At 34.9% G+C, this 20,621-nt stretch overlaps 2 protein-coding genes across 2 annotated transcripts in view; both read left to right on the top strand.

Annotated features, from left to right (window-relative positions):
* Positions 1–20,621, top strand: part of LOC145692794 (tetratricopeptide repeat protein 28) — a 257,632-nt gene that overhangs the window by 89,546 nt on the left and 147,465 nt on the right. The window lies entirely within an intron of this gene.
* On the top strand, positions 1,261–2,738 carry LOC145691586 (uncharacterized). Its single transcript, XM_081766992.1, has 2 exons — positions 1,261–2,515; positions 2,617–2,738. Exon 1 carries the CDS (start codon positions 1,297–1,299, stop codon positions 2,224–2,226), a length of 930 nt encoding a protein of 309 aa, XP_081623118.1. The 5' UTR covers positions 1,261–1,296; the 3' UTR covers positions 2,227–2,515; positions 2,617–2,738.

Below are 20,621 nucleotides of genomic sequence, written 5' to 3' on the forward strand. Positions count from 1 at the left end.
CATTTCTTCAACACCAAGGAGAATCAATCGTATATTGGACCACTTCCAGAAACAAAGTATTATGGTGCAGATGAAATGGCCGTCGAAGACAGAAACAAGTTCATGCAGTGGTACAACGATCATCGTAATGACACGTTTGATTTCCAGAAAGAAATTCTCAAGTATTGTATTCAAGATGTCAATGTACTGCGACAAGCATGCGTTTCGTTTATGACGTCATTTGAAACAGAAACCAAAGTGAATCCCTTCTTGGAGACGATCACGATTGCCAGTGCTTCCAATTTAGTATTTCGCCGGAATTTCCTTAAACCCAACACCATTGGAATTCTACCCGCACATGGCTATCGATGGAGAAGTACCCAATCGATCGCTGCAATGCAATGGCTGGCCTACATTGAAAAAACCGAAGAAAAACAAATCTTACATGCGGCCCGACAAAAAGAAGTGTTTATTGCGGGATTCCATGTTGATGGTTACTACCAAGATCCTGAGACGTTAGAGGAGCACGTCTACGAGCATGCTGGCTGCTTTTACCACGGGTGTAAAGTATGTTTTACTACAGGCCGTAATCAGCCCATCTACAGCAATCCAGAAGACACCATGGAATTCCGTTATGAACGAACGCAAAGAAAAAATGCAAGACTGCGTGAATTGGGGTACATTGTACATGAAATGTGGGAGTGCGAATTTAATCAGTTCTTAAAACAAAATCCTGCAATGGCGACGTATCTGAAGAATCACCCGTACATGAACCGCAGACCATTAAATCCAAGAGATAGTTTTTTTGGAGGAAGGACCAATTGCGTGAAATTATACCACCAAGTCGATGAAAAAGCAGGAGAAGTAATAAAATATTTCGATATTGTCTCGCTTTATCCTTACATCAATAAGTGTGCTAAATACCCTGTAGGCCATCCACGAATTTATCTACAGGGTGATGAAAACATACCACCAATAAATAAAGTCAATGGTCTGATCAAAATGTCGATATTACCAAGTCGCCATCTTTATCATGGTCTCCTGCCTTACCGATGTAACAAGAAACTACTCTTTCCACTGTGTGCTGCGTGTGCCGAAGAAATGAACCCAGACCCTACAGCAACGTGTACACACAACGATCAGGAGCGATGCCTCACTGGAACATGGGTATCATATGAAATCCAGAAAGCAGTAGAATTAGGATATCAACCAGTGGAAATTTTTGAAATTTGGGATTATGACATTGAACAATGTGATCCCATCACGAAAACAGGTGGCTTGTTCACGGAATATATCAATACATTTTTGAAATCGAAAATGGAAGCGTCTGGCTGGCCCAGTTCCTGTGTCAGCGAAGAAGACAAATCAAAATTCATACAAACCGTCCTGGAGCGTGAAGGTATTGCATTGGATCCGTCCAAAATTGAAAATAATCCTGCACGAAGAAGTTTATCTAAGCTTTGTGTGAACTCATTATGGGGAAAGCTTTGCCAAAGATCAAACTTTAGCCAGACCACAATTATTGATCGGCCGGAAGAATTTTATGAAAAACTCACTTCCCCCGACATTAAACTCCATCAAATTGTACCCATCAATGATACGATGTTGTATGCGTTCTGGGAGTACAATGAACATGTGCCTGTTCAAAACCGAAACACCAATGTCGTGTTAGGTGCATTTACAACATGTCAGGCACGTCTGGAACTGTACAAGTACCTGGAAATGTTGCAGGAACGTGTTTTATATTTCGACACGGATTCTGTAATATTTACAGAGAAGCCCGGGGAGCCAACCATTGAACCTTCTACGTACTTGGGATGCTTATCGAATGAGATGGAGTCTTATGGACCACGAGCATACATCAAGACATTTGTCAGTGGAGGACCAAAAAATTACAGCCTAGAAATATACAATCCAGATACCAACGTCACCAGTTACATATGCAAAATTAGAGGATTTACATTAAATTACAATGCAGGACAACAATTAAATTTCAACACGCTAAAAGAAATGATTACAAATCAATGCCGTGGACAAGTCACCATCACTATCCCCCATAAGATATGCAGGACCAAAGACCATACCATCGTCACACGCAAAGAAGAAAAAATGTACAGTATCCAGTACACAAAACGTCGATTTAAAGAATTCAATTCCTACGATACGGTTCCGTACGGGTACGTTAAAAAACAGAAGATGGAACTGGAAAAAGAAGATGAAGAAGAAAAAACTGTAAATACCCAATAAGGCCGCCATTTCTTTTTTCCTTTTCCTTTTCTTCTTTCCCTTCCTTAACCACAAAGCAGCAACACCAAGAAGAAAATGAAGTACCCACAAGAGTTTATAAACCACCACCAACACCATCAGTGGAAGAAATGCAGTCATCTCGTACCGAAGGAGGAACCTTGACCATAAAGGAGCAACACCAAGAAAAATGCAGTACCCAGAAGAGTTCATAAACATCCATCGGTGAAAAAAATGCAGTGATCCTGTACCCGAGGAGGAAGATGAACCTAAACAGATCCATCATTTACGAGTAAGTTTTATTTCTCTCTTATCAATATTGACTCATTTTTATTGTTTCAGAAAAAAAAGAAATTCTTAAAGTAATCCGTCGTTTCTTCTTTTTCTTTACAGGATACGGCTACAACATTCGAAGATGATGACGCGTCCAACATATTCATTAATTAGATCCTGTATTTATTATGTTAATAAACATGTATAGGAAGACCACATACCTTTCGTTAAATACAACAAGTTGAAAAAAATATGTTTTATTATTTCTTGAAACCCTGAACACTTGTTTTCAAATCATGGTAATCTTGAAAATTTAAGGTGAAAAATATATTCAAGATTTGGTTTACACGATTTTGTTCGAAAAATAATTAAAGAATTTTTTAGTGTCCAAAATTTGATTTTTAATTTAGTTCGAAAAATTTTTAATTTGAAAATTTTCAAATGTGGTTTACATCTTTAGTTCGAAACTTGTTTTTAAAATTGGTTCGAAATTTTTTTAAAATTTTTAGTTCGAAAAATTTTGATTTGAAAATTTAGTTCGAAAGTTTTTAGTTTAAAATATTTTTCGAAAAAAATTTAATTTTTTTAGTTCGAATTTTTTTTTTTGGGGTTCGAAAATTTTTTGTTCGAAAATTTTTTGATTTGAAAATTTAGTTCGAAAGTTTTTAGTTTAAATTTTTTAGTTCGAATTTTTTTGAAATTTTTGTTTCAAATTTTTTAGTTCGAAATTTTTTTTTTGTTTGAAAATTTTTGTTTAAATTTTTTTTAGTTTTAAAATTTTTTTAGTTCGAAAAATTTTTTAGTTTAAAATTTCTTGTACTCTGCGGAACCGTTTCGAAAAGAATCGGAGCAGTTTAGGTAAGACAAATCTGGCAACACTGTTTCCATTAATGAAGCGCTTACTGAGCGTTTAAAAAATCGCTTAAACTCACAACAATGTGTTATAAGAAATCTACAAGCGACACCTCTCTTTCACCATTGTTACTTCCAGAGACATAGACTACTAATTCAAGGACAGGATCTCCATCAAGGTAAGAATCATCTTATCTGTCAAAGAGAACGATAATATTTAATGTAAACTTCAGTACAATATCATGATACCAAAAAAGGGTTATTTAAGGAGGAGGTTGAACCCTTCATGGGAACTTTACGCATAACCATTAAAAAAAAAAATCCCGGTCTAGGATGGATCGCCGTCATAGCACTCTGTATTTCCCTCATGGACTGGGGGGGGGGTAAGATCATGTGACTTCTATCCACCAATCAAAATTGAGGTACCAAAACACGCATCTTACACATAAAATAAAACAAATAAGTAAGGGGTTTTCCCATGTAATCTGTTCATCGTGTGGCGGGTCTAAAATCATGTGACCTCTGTCGGCCAATCAGAATCGAGGTACCAAAGTATACATCAGAAAGGACACCCTAATTTCAAAAATCCTAGGACCTAAAATCACGTGATCTCTATCATCCAATCAGAATCAAGGTACCAAAGCACTTATCTTACCCGTAAAAGGAAACGAATTAGTGATGGATTTCCTCGCAAGGGTAAAACATGACGTCATACCATGCGACCTGTTCACCGTGTAGCGGGTCTAAGATCATGTAACCTCTATCAGCCAATCATAAACACTCATCTTACCCGTAAAAGGGAACGAATTTTCAAATATCCCTGGGTCTAAGATCATGTGACAGCTGTCAACCAATCAAAACACACATCTTACCCGTAAAAGGGAACAATTTTCAAAAATCCTAGTCATAAAAGAGAATGAGGGATTTCCCCGCAGGGTGACTCATGACGTCATACCACGTGACCTGAAAATTTGAATTTCCCGCGTGGGCGGGGCCTAACGTCACGTGACCTCTCTCAGCCAATCAGAATCGAGAAATTTTTGCTGACTCGGCGCAATATACGTCGACCCCTACTACTATGTACTTATTACGTCCCTCGAGAAACTAGATTTTGATAGCAAAGTTGGTATTACTTTGTATAATGGTCTAATATGTTTTGCATGTCTGATTAGGCTTAGAACTTTATAACAACCCTCGTATATTCAAATTGTTTACGAAAAGTTCAAATGAAATATACGTTTTTATGATTTTTTAAAAAGTAGTTTGGTAGAAGATGCTTGTAGCATCATTATAATAGATTCCCGCGTAGCAGGTTTCCAACACCGTGAACAAAATTCTTACAATGTTACATAACTTGTAAACAAAATCATCCAGGTACTTTGTCCCCCCCCCTTGTTTGATCTCATTCTTTTTCTGCCACCCCACGCTTCCCCGCACATAGAAACGATCCTTTTGTTGTTGCTGTTGTCCCGACCACGTTACCAGCGCAGCGCCACGGGCGGCCGAATGACCTGTGACCTCCACAGCGGGGCGCTGTCATCAATGGGCTTCTGGCAAATAACCATCCTCTTCCCCCAAAGTCTCCTCCGCGTGGAACTGAACATGGCTCTCCTGCGGGGACATTGCCACAAACAATGACCATAGACTGACACACAGTGTTGCCCGTACAATATTCATGCGTGTCTTTCGAGTTTGTAGACATATTCAACATAAAATGATCAAAATGCACATTTGCTACCGGAAATCCAAACTTTATTCCAGCGACTTTTGGTAGATTTCTAAGGCTGTGTTCGTACTGATCCTAATACTGAGGAAGGAATTCTAGCTACACATATAATAATAAAAATAATAATAATAGAGATCTCGGGTTCGAACGCGGTGGTCGACTATCCTTAGTAATGTTTTCCACTCCCCTCCCCCTTAGTTTCACCAGTCGAATTTCACAGTGTCCTTCCATTCATTTTGCCATTGTTTGTTATTTTAATTTATCTGACTTGACTCAGGGTGTCTTGAAATTTTAAAAAGTGAAATATGTTTTTTTTTTCTGAAAACAAAGGATGTGCTGTATACGTGTTTTTTTTTTAGATGAATTTTTCCTCGGGGGAGTAGTTTTCGAGCTTATAAAAAGACTATGTAAATAGATTGTTCTGGAGGATAGTACTTGCCGCATTCAGGATGGAGGCAGTGAATTTATACCATATTTGAAAGATATACATAACGTTTTAACATTAGGCAGCACTTTACAAATGCATTCTTCCACAGACAAAAAAGAATAGTACATATAGACAGTCATCGTGCTATATGCAGTATGAACATCCATATTGATTATTTTCACGAAGAAATAACCATTCAACCGAATCGCGAATAGTTAGCATTAGCATTGGTTTTCGCTTGTGACTTAAGAGTCTTCATCCCGGCGAAATTAAAATACCGCTAATTTTACAGTAATTATGTGATATCTTCAAATAGATAAATGATAATTGAAATATGGAACAAGAGCGCCCTAGACAATATTATTTTGCGTGAGGTACTGTTATCACAAGTCACCTAGTGGCTTTCCGTTTTCAGCTGTTTAGAAACGCGAAAATAAATGCCGATTTTCAAAATGGCTCGAAATCGAAAGCAGATAAGTGAGTCGTGATAACGGTTTCTCATGTAAAATAATATTGTCTGGGGCGCTCTTGTTCCATATTTCAATTATCTTTTATCTATTTGAAGATATCACATAATTACTGTAAAATTAGCGGTATTTTAATTTCGCCGGGATGAAGACTCTTAATGGATTTCCTGGTAGAGCGTTCACCTCTGGTGCGTGGGGTCCTGGGTTCGATCCCAGGTCGCGCTAAGTTAAATTTGTGCGTGGTGGACAAACACTGTGTGCGGGGATTTCCTCTGTGTTCTATTGTTTTCTCCCATTTTCTTCATTCCAGCATTTCATTCATTTTTCATCATCACCATATTGTTTAGCCTATCCGGCATAACCATGAGACGTAAAACTGTCCCAATGCAATGTAAAGCACAATAATTTCTTATATAATAGCGTTAAGAAATTAGGATACAATATTTATCAATATTCTATGATCACACATAAAGTGCTAAATGAGAGTCCAACAGTTATTCCAGAGAATTTCAATACCATGCTTCAATTTTTAATTATTTGTTTTTCTGGAGAAAACACATAATGCTGCTATCTTCGTTTTTTTTTCTTTCTTCGAAAAACGTTACTTGTTTTAAATCGGCTAAAACTAAGAAAATCAAAGGAAACCATAATCATCTGTAATGATTAGTTCCTGTGACGAAAAGAAGGTCGTTAAAATTGTTCAGGAAATCTTTCTGTGGCGTTGATGCTTTTTTTTTTTTTTGGTCTGTGTGACTCTATCTCTAAAAGATATAATACCCATTGCGTCGCGTCGTCTAGTTGTAATAGAGAGCCACATAGACACAATGCTTTTCTTTTTGTCTTTCTTTTTTCTTTTTATAAAAAAAAAGATAAAAAAGAATTACCCTGTTGCTGTGATGGTAGAGAAATTTCTTGCAGAGGCATGGCACTTTGGTTTAATAATTATACCTTGCCATGGTCTTGTACAGTATGACCTTGAACTGCTGAAAGTCCATAGCGCTGTTCCTTTTTCACCCTCGTTTTTTTCATAATAAAAAAAACCCTCAATGTCTGTCTATTTGTCTGGTCACAAATGATATTTCCGTTGTTTTGCGGAAACCGCGATTTCCTTCTTGAGTTCTTACTGGCACCTGTCAGGCGGGGCGAAGAACACGAAAGAAGAAATTTACAATTGTGCTTATATTCAGTGAAACCTACCTAAGGTGGTCACCCTTAAAAAGATTTACGGACATCGTACAACTTGCGCTGTAGCAGTGGCGTAGCTATCATATTTTCAATAATCAAAAAAGGGGCAAAATTTGAATAAATTGAAGGTAGTATTACGTCACTGTTGAGATTATGTGTCACTGTTAGCAGCGTGTATGAATGTGTGTGTGTGTCAATGTTACGATAAGTTAAACACCAATAGATACAACCTTCTTAGCATATATTTTTCACATATGTTTCATAAATAAATAATGTCTTAGAGTAGAACAAAAATCTATGAATTGCATTAACTTTTTGACGTCATAAAAATGAGTTCTTCTGGATGATGTTATCGCTGGCGTGGGAGGCTACGTCTATTTACGCTTGCACTTGAAGCTAAGATGCAATAAAAATATGATTTTTTCAATTATCTCCCCCACCAGGATAAATACCATGCTTTGCTAACTGTTACTTAAACTTGGGAGTATTTAGATGATAGTTGGTATGCAATGTATTTATTTGTGTTTAAGCTATTTATGTGTGATAATTAATTTTTTATTTTATTTATTATTTTACTCTTGATGCGAGGGATAGCTTATTTACTTTTATTAATTTACCAGAAGCACATATCTCATTACCTACGTCCTCGCGGTATGAGGGGTTTTTAAAATTTAACACTAAATGATTACGCAAACAACATTTATATTTAATTTTTTGTAACTATTGTAGTTTGATAATACTGAATGCACATGAAAATCTAACAAGAAAAACATTGACAATATTTTACAATATGTAATTATTGTACGGCCGTAAAATATATATATTATATAAAAGAGAACGCACAAATCCTTTGTTAGCTCATCACGCTAATACTGCTGAACCAATTTCTTTCATTTTTGGGGGGTTATTAGGATTTGGACCCTAGATGGTTTTTATCATATCACTTTAATTTTTAATTACCAGTGTCTTGAGATAATTGACCATTCAAGTGTCCATAACGTACAAATCCTTTGTTAGTTCATCATAGGTATAAAAATAAACGTATTTATATGCAACCCGCATGACCGTGTCACTCGGCGGGTTAACATAAATGACAGGCGATATAATGTTAACATTTACTGCAATCTACTATGGTTTTTATCATATCACTTGAAAGCGAAAAAGTAAAAATTATCTAAGTAACAAAGTTTATTGCGTTCCGGGGTGACCGCAGCGAAGCGGGGCGGGTTAACATAAATGACAGGCGATATAATGTTAACATTTACTGCAATCTTCTATGGTTTTTATCATATCACTTGAAAGCGAAAAAGTAAAAATTATCTAAGTAACAACGTTTATTGCGTTCCGGGGTGACCGCAGCGAAGCGGGGTGAACGCTGCTAGTATTAAATAAACTTTACTGTTTTAGCTAGCTAAATTTTTTTTTTAAAGACTGATAAAACAAAATATACGAATTGCCTTTTGATGAAAGTGGCTTATGTGAAAGTAAATTATGTATAACGAATTGTAGTTTTTTTTTTAAGATAACAAATTTGTAATCGGCGTGCTGGCTATATGTACATTAAAAAAAAAAAAAAAAAAGATTTTGGATTGCAATTTTTGAGTAGTTAAATTATTGAGCTTTTTCGCAGCTGACAGAACAAATTAACATTACTTATCACTTAAAAAAAAAAAAAAAAAGAGCGATTTGTGACGTAACGTGTTTCGTTGGGCTGCACAATTAAACGATTTTTTGACATTTTTGTAAACTTTTAATAAACTGTTTGCACTTTTATAGTTACTTAATAGCCAAAAGCAGTATTTTTTACTCGGCACAATTATATATATATATATATATATATATATATATATATATATATATATATATATATATATATATATATATATATATATATATATATATTATGAACAATAATACAGAGTAATTTTGCCTTTAACTTACACTAGACTTAATAACTTATGCAATTTTTTTAATGATTGCTTGTTGGGTTAGTCCACACACGACTTTTCCGTGGTGGAGGGTTGGTTTGTTGCTTTTTGACTGTAGGTGTTTTTTGGGCAACTGGGGGTAACTCGTGACTTTTTATTCTTGTGAGAACCGGCGCAGTAAAAGTTTTTTTTTAAAGCAACTTTTTGAACAAAGAGTTATTGTTTTAAGCACATACACATACGAAGACAAAATTAACTTTGTTACCTTTGAGCTGAAAATAACAATAAGACTGTTTTAATGTTGCTAACTTGCTTTTTTCTTTCTTTCTTTTTCTTTTTGCCAAAATTGGATGAGAAAAACTAAATAAAGGGAATGTTTTATTTATTATTATTATTATTATTATTATTATTATTATTATTATTATTATTATTATTATTATTATTATTATTATTATTATTATTATTATTATTATTATTATTTTTATTATTATTATTATTACTTTGACGAGCGTACCACTCTCGATAGCAATGAATTGATTAGAGTTTATCTTCAATTTCTCTTTCTTTCTTTTTTTAAAAACTTTTCTGGAACTAGGCCGTATAATACGGAGAAGAGACAGCTGAAAGTCTTCTGTATGTATGAATTTTACAGTGTTAACATTCACGTTATTTCTTTCTCATCTGACCACTGAACATTCCACTCCATTCACTAAATCTAATTAAACATGCAGATATGATGATCTTCAGACAGTTGTGCTTTTAATATTCCAACACAAATATTAAGGATATTTTGTTAATTAAAAAAAAAAGTAACGAAATAGCATTCTACTAAAGCGTGGGACACAGTCGATGGCATATGGGCTAGGCGAATGAGATGAAGTCGTTGCCGTGTGATAAGGGTTGTGGTTAAGCAGACGCACTACAACGCGAGCAAGTAACAACATAACATCTTGGTCTCCGTTTTAACAAAATAGACAAGATGGCAACTCTGCAGCCCTCTCGTTTGTTAACACGTTTAAAGGGAACTCAAAGCACCGCTTTCATATGCCATAATCGCTGTCCCTTAGCATAGTACTAAAACTTAAATACTTGTATATGTGTAATGACTATAGGCGTACTGTAGAACTGGAGTGAACGGAAAACATTAAGGGGGCAGACTACTAAATATTTTTCTTTTGCCCGTTTATCGTAAGTGGAAAGAGGTAATTTACCACAATAATAGATAATGTTATTCTATACCCAAAAATACGAATCAGAAGAATTTTCAGTGTTGCCATCCATAAATATTACAGTATGACCAGAATTTGAATTACTCAAAAATCTAGGTTAAGGCAGCGACTAGAAAAATGAACTCAACAGTAATTGATGACTTATCAAGCTGTCTATGATCCTTGTCTATGAATCTTCAACTTTAACTGGAAATAATCCCATGCAAATTATAGTAACACATTACACCAAAAGAGGGTACTTTATGTGCGCCATGAAAAGTTTTTTTTTTAAATTTTGGGCTATTTTCTAGAAATCAAAAGTATTGAAGGGCAGAAAATAAAATTTATATATATATATATATTTCTACACAAATCCTGAGTTGTGACATGATACTAAAGAAACATCCATAAATAATCTTTTTCTAATAAAAGTGTGGACAATTTTTTTTAACCCACTTTGGTGTACGTAGGGTTAAGTGGTTATTTCAATTGAGTAATAATAATAAGGAAAAAACATTAAAATTGAAACGCCTATCTTTTCAAAATCTCTATGTTAAGAGCAGTCAACTATATTAACATTAAATCTATATGTTATGTTGGGCAGCCAACTATATGCCGCTATTTATCCTGTAGTTTCGATATTGTACTCCTTCTTACAGTTTTATTTCTTCGGGTCAATTAGCAATTAAATTGTTTGGGAGATAGACGAAACGGCTGGCAGTTAGCCTACCGTTTCCTAATATTGCGCTACTAGAGTTAGTACTTTATTATGCGAAAGCGAAGAAGAGCCTGGTAATAGTTTGAGCAACGCATTGTTTTGAAGCACCCTGTAGTGGAAATCCACTTTGATTTCATTTCTTAGATTTTTGTAATTTACGTGATTGTAGGTCGTAATTACGCGAAAGAAGGACCGATAATAAGGGTAATTTTTGTACGTGAAGTAGTAGTAGTAGTGGAGCAACCAACTACTATAGAAGCTTCACCGGCTCATTCTTTTCTTTTCTGCTTCTGCAGACAACTTTAAGGTCAACCAGTAAGTAAAGGTAACCATAACCACTGCGACCAACCCCCTTCTTCGTCCCGTCACGCCAGTCTGTGTGCGGGTTTAGCGTTTGTAATTATAGAAGAACCTTTGTTTTTAACTCTCACACACACACACACACTTAGGAAACTGTGACGATGTTGGTTTGTCTTTTGTGTGTTATCTTTTTTCTTTCTTTCTTTCTTATTTTGTTTCTCTTTTTTTCTTCCGCCTCTCATTTCGCGATTGGTCAATCAATCAAGTATGTCTTCACTTGCGTGATAAGATGCTGCCACCTAGTGACGGTGAAACCAACTACAATGACAGTTTTCCTTTTTCTTTCCACCTGTACGTCTTTCCCAAATATTTTTACTCTAATTGTTTTGTTATGTTTCCACAGAGAGAATAATAAAAGAAAAAAGGCATCAAACACTTGGAGCGTAAGGAGTAAATTTGGGTGTGGTTTTTATTTAAATAAACAATGTACACTTCGATTTGACTTTTAGGTTTGTCAAAATTACAAGGAATGACGTTACTATTTTTTTTTTTAACAATTTATTATTATTATTGTTTTACTAGATATACCTAGAATTCTGAAGACATCAATTCGAAGATATTTAGAAGTTTTAGGTTATTAAACATCACTAACCATAGTGTATGTATGTTGACATCATGTTAAAATCATACTGATAGATTCGCTTATAAAGTCGGTTTATAAAAGCAATTAAAAACAAAGGAATACGTGCTTCATCATTTTCGAAAACTCCGCTCTTAACAGCAAAAGAGGGATAATTTGTAAAATATTCAAAATTCCGTTTTTATATTTACTAAGTACACCTTCAGAGGCGGAACTAGAAGATGAAAACGGGTTGGGGAGGGGCACTGGTGTCTCTGACATGTATTTTTTTTTGGGGGGGGGACATCAAAGAAAGTGATTTAAATAGTACTACCTAGACCAACCTGTTTATTATCTTTGATTCCATTTGTTACTTTTCTTCTTACCTTCATATATATCAAGGTATATCAAGAACTTTACATCAATACCCGCTGAGGTATATCAAGAAATGTTATAATCGTTTCACAGCCTGAATATTATATTCCAAATAAATGCAATTATTATTATTTATATATTATTCTGTCGTTAGTAAATAAATTAAATTAGAATAAAATATTGAATATTTTGTACTTCAAAATATTGGGGGCACGCGTCCCCCTCACCCCCTGCGAGAGAAGCCCGTGGGGAGGGGCAACAAGAACCCAGACTATGATAGATATATCATCAGTTTATGATATACTTTGAAAAATATATATACAATACCTTAAATTATTTACTCAAAAACTGGGAGAGCTTATCCCTTCGACACCGGGTTAGGTCCATCTTATTTTTCTTACATCTTATTTTCACGTGCAAAGAATTGGCACTTCTACCTGTTGTTATATATAATAGTATACTGAGAAGTATACGGTTATTGTTAGCAATCTAAATGAAATCTCTTAAGTTTAACATCCCACAATTATGCTGTTTAGGTTAAAAGAAACGGATAATGAAGGCAAGTAAATGATAAAGGAATCGATGGGATAAGGATGTAGTGTAGAAGGAAACGAGAGTAAAAACCCACAAACACGATGTTGTCCATTGCAGACTTACGGAGATCGAACCAGGTACCCCACGCAGTAGAGTTAAGCGCTCTACCGGTAACTCCCTGCTTCCTTATTGGTAGTCTAGATCAGTGGTTCTCAACTTTTTTTTCTTTGACTGATGACACACTTGTTTGATATTTTTATTATAAATAAAAATAATAATAATACCTATTATAATGGCGAAACCAGTTAGTTTCTATAATGACTCTATATAACACTGAGCATTATTGCTACCGCTGTGAAGTGTTGACTGGTACAGTCTGTGTCGATTTTAACTAGTTATTGTTAAGTTCTTCATGATTTTTAAACTCTAGAATTTCGCGACACACCTTAGGGGATTGCGTGACACACCAGTCGGTTGAGAACCACTGGTCTATATAGTCACAACTGTAATGCAAGTTTATCCATTGTGAACTGATTTTTTTTTTTTTTTTTTAACCAATGTAAAATTAGAATACCGTCTTGAGTATACATAACGTATTTCCTGTTCAGAAGTAATGCAATACTTTTAGGAGAAAATGGCATGGATAGGACTGTATGGGTTTCTTGGAATTTTCCCGTTTCCTCCCACATTAATCATTGGTCTCTTCGGCGTTGACATAGAGAACATAATCGTCGGAAGTAAACATTCCATTTACAAAATAATAATCTTGTATGAGCATTTTCTTAACACTTCTTTTCTAAAGACCAAATAAAATAAACTAAAATAAAATTAGAAACATGCGTTCCTTTTAAAAAAATAATTTTAAAAGTAAAAATTAAACAAATCATACTTAAAAGTAAAAAAAAAATCCAAAAATTATTTTTTTGTTAAAACAGGGTGTCTATCGGTCACGAAAGTCACGAATGTCACGAAAAAATCACGAAATTTAGCTTTTGGGTCACGATTTTTTTTTAAACTGTGCAAATGTAAGTACAGATTGGAAAATTTTGTTCTATAAAACATCAAAATTCAACACCAAAAATGTCTATGGTCGGCTTTAGACGCTACCAAATCGCAAGTAAAGTACGTGTGTATCGCATAGATGAAACTTCGGCCTAATTCGCACCCAAATTCGCTCTTGAAAATGTCAGGAAATTTTATGATTTGTAAAGGAAAGGTCACGAAAAAGTCACGAAATTTCATTGTGAAATTTTAATAGACACCCTATAAAAAGTGTGTTTATGCAGTGCTAAAATTGAAAAGCTTGGAGGGGATTTCATACATTCATTCATTCTGTATATAAGAATGCTTCCCATGCTCTTCATTTTACTCATGCGTAAATAGAATTTTTTTTAAAAATATAATTTTTATTTTTTTAATATTTTGGAAAGATTTGTTTTATTTTCTTTATTACTTTTTAAAAAAGAAACCGTTTTAAAAATATTTTATTTTATAATATTTTCTGATTTTTTAAATCATAGTAAAATACATTCTCTATACTTATAGAACTTTGTTTGTTTTCTTTCCTACATGCTTGTCGAGAGAGAGAGTGTCTTTCGTCAGTATAGTCTACTTAAGGAAAAGATTCAAAATTTACAGAAAAAAGTTTTTTTCCCCTTTCTTTGCTGAGGTAAAAATGAAATGGAATTAAGATTAAAAAAGCATTGGCACTGTGATTCACTTAAATTCATACGCTCAATCACACTCAATACTCTTTATACACTTATGCCCATTTGTTCATTTTGCCTATAAAAGAGTCTTCTTTTTGCGTATTTTATAACTAACTAACAAACTCTGACGGTTCAATGCTACGTTCAGAAAAGCTCTCCATTGACTTCTATCCTTAGCTAACTGGATCTAGTTTTTACTTTGTATTCCTATTTCTGCGAGATCGACCTTAGTATTGTCTTCTTATCTGTGCCTAGGTCATCCTAATAGTCGTTTTCCGAATGGATTTCCAGCTAAAGTTTTAAAAGGGTTTCTATTTTCTTCTATTCTGGCTACATGACCTGCCAACCTAAGCGTCCTAGACTTGATGACCCTGACAATGTTCGGTAAACGGTATAAATTATCCAATTCCTCGTTATGAAGTTTCCGCCATTTCCCATTCCCATTCCTTTTAAGTCTGGATATTTGTCTCAGGATTTTATTCGCAGATACTTTCAGTGTGCATTCTTCCCTCAGAGGAAGCGACCATCTTTTGCAACCATACAGCATAACAGGAATCATTATCGTTCGATAAATTTTAAACTTCAAATTCCTCGACAGAATTCGCGACAACAAAGAATTTTGAACTGAATAATAACAAGAATTCCCTGCTTTCAGTCGCCATTTAATTGCTTCGTGAATATGGTTTTGGTCTGCTAATAATATTTATCCTATATATTTGAAAGTATCCACGTAGTCGAAAGTATTATTTGATATTTTAACGCATCTGTAATTCGCAGAATTATGAATTTCTATGTATTTAGTTTTCTCTGCATTTACTTTAAATTATATTATTATATTTTTAACACTTGTTATTAATCACTTTTTGCTATAAGAGGTTTTCACATCCAATCATTCTTGACATTTGTCGTACTCACCTTGTCAGTATCTGAAACGTATTTTACGAGAATCTCCTGCATGTTATAATGTACATGCCTACTTCGGAGAGTTTTTGGTTGCATAACGGAACAGGATATAGCTAGTAGAGAGCAATATTAATAACTTAAACGGTATATTAGGGTAAATATAAATGACATATATAAAGTTAAGTGGGATATTGTATTGCCACTCGACTTACAGCCCTGTGCTAAATTTAATGGTTATCTGACGTCGGAAAATGGGTTAAATTAAGGTTGCAATATTTGATGACACGGTTGAACCATTGAAAGTTAAAGAAAAGCGTGTAAAAATACTTTTTATTCTGCTTAAATGTTTTTTTTTTTCTTCATTCCTAATTATTCACCAAAATTCAAATCAGGTTAAAGGGGAGTGAAGACTGCTTTAAAACTTTGTACTTATGTTTTTGGGCTAAAAGTAAGAGTTCCAAAAGAATCATTAAACCCTTTTTTTAATGTGTTGACATTCTTGTAGTGTATTCATCGATTGTTCGGAGGCGCGTGTGTGTCGTACAGCGAGGAAAGAAACCCGTCCACAGGCACTCTCTAATTAACACAATTGCTGAGGACTTAAGTGTGCTAGGTCGTTATGTTAATTCGGAATCGTCTTTCGCTTTGTGGATTTAGCCACCAGCAACTCCTAACAACGTCTTGTGTGTATTCTATGTGGAGTGAATATAATATGCATTCATGTAGTGTTTACTACAGAAGAAAGTTTTTGGAGGACATTTTCCTTACATGAAAGCCGAGTGTAGTGTTGCCAACTCATGTTATTCAAAATATTTTTTTGAAGTAAAATTTTCGTGATAAAAATTGAATTGACATATAAGATAGGAGATATATGGGTTGCACAGGAGATAAGTGTAAGGTTCATTGTACATTTCGACGTAAGGGAAATTGTTGCAATTCCTTTAACGTCTTGATATATCTTAGGCTACTCTTCTTCCAACTCAATGCCATAGTACTCTTCTTCCTCCACTTCTTCTTCTCCTTTCAGACTTTGTGTAATTATGTTGTAAAGCACGTATATCTGTTGCGTCTTGTTTCGGTTTGCACATCACTGTTTTGTTGACAACGGAGTGTACCGGTATATTGTATTTACATCTCAGCTCTCATAGGATCTACTGTAAAAAATTTTCTAAATGTTGCTCTGAGAAACTTGAAATTTTCCGTTAACAGTCTTATTGTGATTTCCATTGTCCGCAAAATACAGTTTCCGTTTAATGAAGCTAGTTTAAAACGATTTTCGCCAGTAAACTCATGGGACCGTAAAGTATTTCCGTTTAAGACAAGTTTACGTTTAATAAAGGGTCCATTAAAGACAAATTGTATTGTATTGGTGAGCTATTTCAATAGACTCTTCGAATCGTGTGAAAGGACGTAGATAGTTGCATGAAGGAAAGTGTGTAATCGAATAACGTTGTCTGGCACATGTTTGAATGTGTTCAATTACCAGTGTAATCAAGTGCTCTACGAAACATTGCTGATAATGAAACCTCATTTCTCCATTATCCAAGCGATGACACTTGTATGCTTGCCAACTGGTCTCTGAGTGGAACAATGCTGGAGTCAAGGTACAAATTACGCGTTTTTTTACGTTTTTCTCTCACTAAAATGTGCCATACAGCGTTATTCGATGGGATGCTTCAACGTGAAATGAAATGAAATCTTTCAGTTTAACATCCCACGTATATACCCTTTAGACAATGATTAATGTAAGTGAATGATAATGAAAACATGGAAGAAAACGGGAGTACCCCGACAAAATCCATGGACACAATGTTGTCCACCACAAATTTACTTGGCCCGGAATTGATCCATGGACCCTGGGCACCAGAGTTAAGCGCTCTTACCACTGAACCAGCGCTCCCCCTTTAGGTTGCTTCAGTTTAGTGATTTGATAATTAAGATCTTCGTTTGTACTAATATTTGTTTCCATATTTCTTGTTCTTTTTTTTTTTAATTGTAACCCTGACAAATGAAAAAAATGAAATGAAATATTTGAGTTTTACGTCCCACTGCTTTGCCGGTTAGGCTAAAGGAGGCGGTGATTATGAGAAATGAATGAAATGGTGGAATGAAGGAAGTGGGAGGAAACGGAAGAATCCCTAGAAAACCCACGCACACGGTGTTTGTCCACCACAAAGTTCACTTGGCGGGGGCTGGGATCGAGCCCGGAACCCCAAGCACCAGAGGTGAGCGCTCTACCACTGAGCCACCGCGGCCCCTCCTGACAAATGAAATGAAACATTTAATGTGAACGTCTCGTAATTAAGCTAAACGATATAAGTGATTAATGTAAGTGAAATATGGGAGCAAATGGGAAAACCCCGAGAAAACATGATGTTTTGCCACAAACTGACATGGCCTGGAGTCGAACTAGAGAAGCTCCTCGCAACAAACTGAAGTCTTTAATTTCGCGTCGCAAGCTTATTCCCTTTAGGCTACAGGAGATCAATGTGTAATAAAACAGAATGGTTACACAGTCACACACACACACACACAAACACACAATAAATAAATAAATAAATAAATAAATAAATAAATAAATAAAAGTTCTGTGCAGCTGACCTAGGGTATAAATTCGAATTCCATGTTTTTTGTTACACAGAATCCAAATTTCGTAACCCCAGGACGATTGACCGGGTCAATTTTGTTTAATGGGCGAAAAACGTTTGTTCTCCCTATCTAAAATCGCCCATGTTTTTCGCCCATAAAAAAAATTAAAACAGCCAATCGTCCTGGGGTTTCGAAATTTGAATTCTGTGTAACAAAATATATCGAATCCGTACCCTGGCGACCATTGCACAACTTTTATTATTATTATTATTATTATTATTATTATTATTATTATTATTATTATTATTATTATTATTATTATTATTATTATTATTATTATTATTATTATTATTATTATTATTATTAGTGTGTGACTGTTATAAAAGTGATGGATTGAGAACGTTTGTCGAGACAAAAGAAAATTAAATCCACAGACACAGTACTGTCTGCTTCAAACTCATACGAATTGGGATCAATCAGGAACCGATTGCAGCAGAGGTTAGAGCTCTGCCAACTTCTTATTTTCCAGTTTCGTATTTTACTCTCTCGTACTGTTATTCTCTCTCTTTTTTGCATTTTGAATCAGTAGCAGGACGCAGAGATAATTTTTAACAGGTTTGCAACTCTGAATAGAATAGTCGCCACAGAGAGAAGGAGCATTGCGTGTTTTGTTTTGAAATTGTTTCATTTTTTTCTTCTTTTGCAAACAGAATATTTTAATTATTATAATTGTTGTTTTTCCAGTCTTAAATTATTATTTTTTCGGACGAATACATTAATATATATATATTATAAAGTTTAACTTGCCTGACCTCAATTTCTGATGCCCTTCAAAACAAGATTGTAACTGACTTTTCCTTTTCTTTCTTTAGTTGAAGACGATTTGTAATGATTTCTTTGGAAATTCCTAATAATTTAGGATTACTACAAGTTTTCGCCGTCGAACTCGTTCTTTCTCTTGGTACAAATAACAGACTGTCATTAATTTTCGCTAAATATCGTGGTGTGTGAAGTATACGTATATTCTTTCATATTACAAACGGTAGCAGGAAAGATGATTCTATGTGAACCTCATTCCGTAGCGATCTCCATCAACGCAACGCAAAATTGGCGTTTCATTTCGTGATAATCGGCATAGCAGCTGTAATTGGTTATTGTATTTTATGCGCTGTGTTGCTATTTGCAAATTTTGCTGACAATGGAGCTCGTATGTAAGCTTGTAGTCCGCATGGTTGGGAGTTAGTAGTTGCAAAAATGAAGTTGAAAAATACGTTGGTCCAACATTGTTTGTAGATTATGTTGGCCAATCAATAATTTGCCATCCATAAAAAAATACGTTGGCCCAACATTATTTACAGGTTATGTTGACCTACCAACAATTTGCTATCCATGAAAACTACATTAGCCCGACGTTTATAGATTGTGTTGGCCAACCAACAATTTGCCATCCATGAAAAATACATTAGCCCGACTTTGTTTAGGCCTATAGATTATGTTGGCCAATCAGTAATTTACCATCCAACTCTTTTCGAACTAGTATTCACAGTTGGATTTTTATTTTTGCCTAATGGCCTACATGGTTTATTAAACTAGATGATAAATGCTTGGCGAAGCCGTCAATTATAATATAGAGCCAGTGTTGCCAGTTGACTACCCTACCTTCCTCACAAATCTTTTGTGTAGCTGAATTATTAGATCAGTGGTTCTCAACCTTTTTTGACCGACGACACACTTTACTGAACGTCAAGAACATCGTGACCAAGGATGTTATAAAATAGAGGATCTGCCCATATGTATCTTCATCCTATTAAATCAATGAAGCCAAAAAACAACCGAGCATCGCCAGGTCTGATTGGCTACTCTCGTTTCTTGCATCGTCTGATTGGCTACTTTCGTTTCCGCCATGATTGTTGGCTCAAAACATTGCGATCCTATTGGGCAGAGTGGGCAGAGTAGGGGTGGCAAAACTGTGACGTATGGCTTCAAGATTTTGTTGTAAGGACAGATCCTACATTTTATAAGATCCTTGATTGTGACACACTTTTTGGATATTTTTATATGACTATGAGCACTGAGCGTGATTGCTACCGCTGGGTGTGTTGACTGTTACAGTCTGCCTCCATTTTAAATAATTATTATTAAATTCTTCACAATTTTTAAATTTTTGAACGGCCCCCTACAACGAGTTTTCGTATTAGCTACGGAATAAGTACATCATACTGAGTTAAGTGATAATTTGGGTGTGGCTACACTGTATGTAGTTCTCCAGATATAATGCGTATAAGACAATTTTTGAAAGAAATACATGGGATCTTTCGAGCCCAAAATAGGATCAAATGCCACAATCAGTGTAAACGTGGAGCGCAACTGAAACATATATATATATATATATATATATATATATATATATATATATATATATGTAGGGGAAGAGAGTCTTCAGTAGCTAATCTAAAGGAAGATTTGATACTGAAAGACTAATAATAACAATAATAAAATGGAGGCTTTTCATCAGAATGCGTGCGAGACTGTTATCTGCCATTGTAGATATGTCCTCCGGCGGAAGGTGTGTATTGTATGTGTGT

Source organism: Thermobia domestica, chromosome 8 (assembly GCF_964235325.1).
Source record: "Thermobia domestica chromosome 8, izTheDome1.hap1.1, whole genome shotgun sequence".
In the NCBI taxonomy this organism is placed as follows: domain Eukaryota; kingdom Metazoa; phylum Arthropoda; class Insecta; order Zygentoma; family Lepismatidae; genus Thermobia; species Thermobia domestica.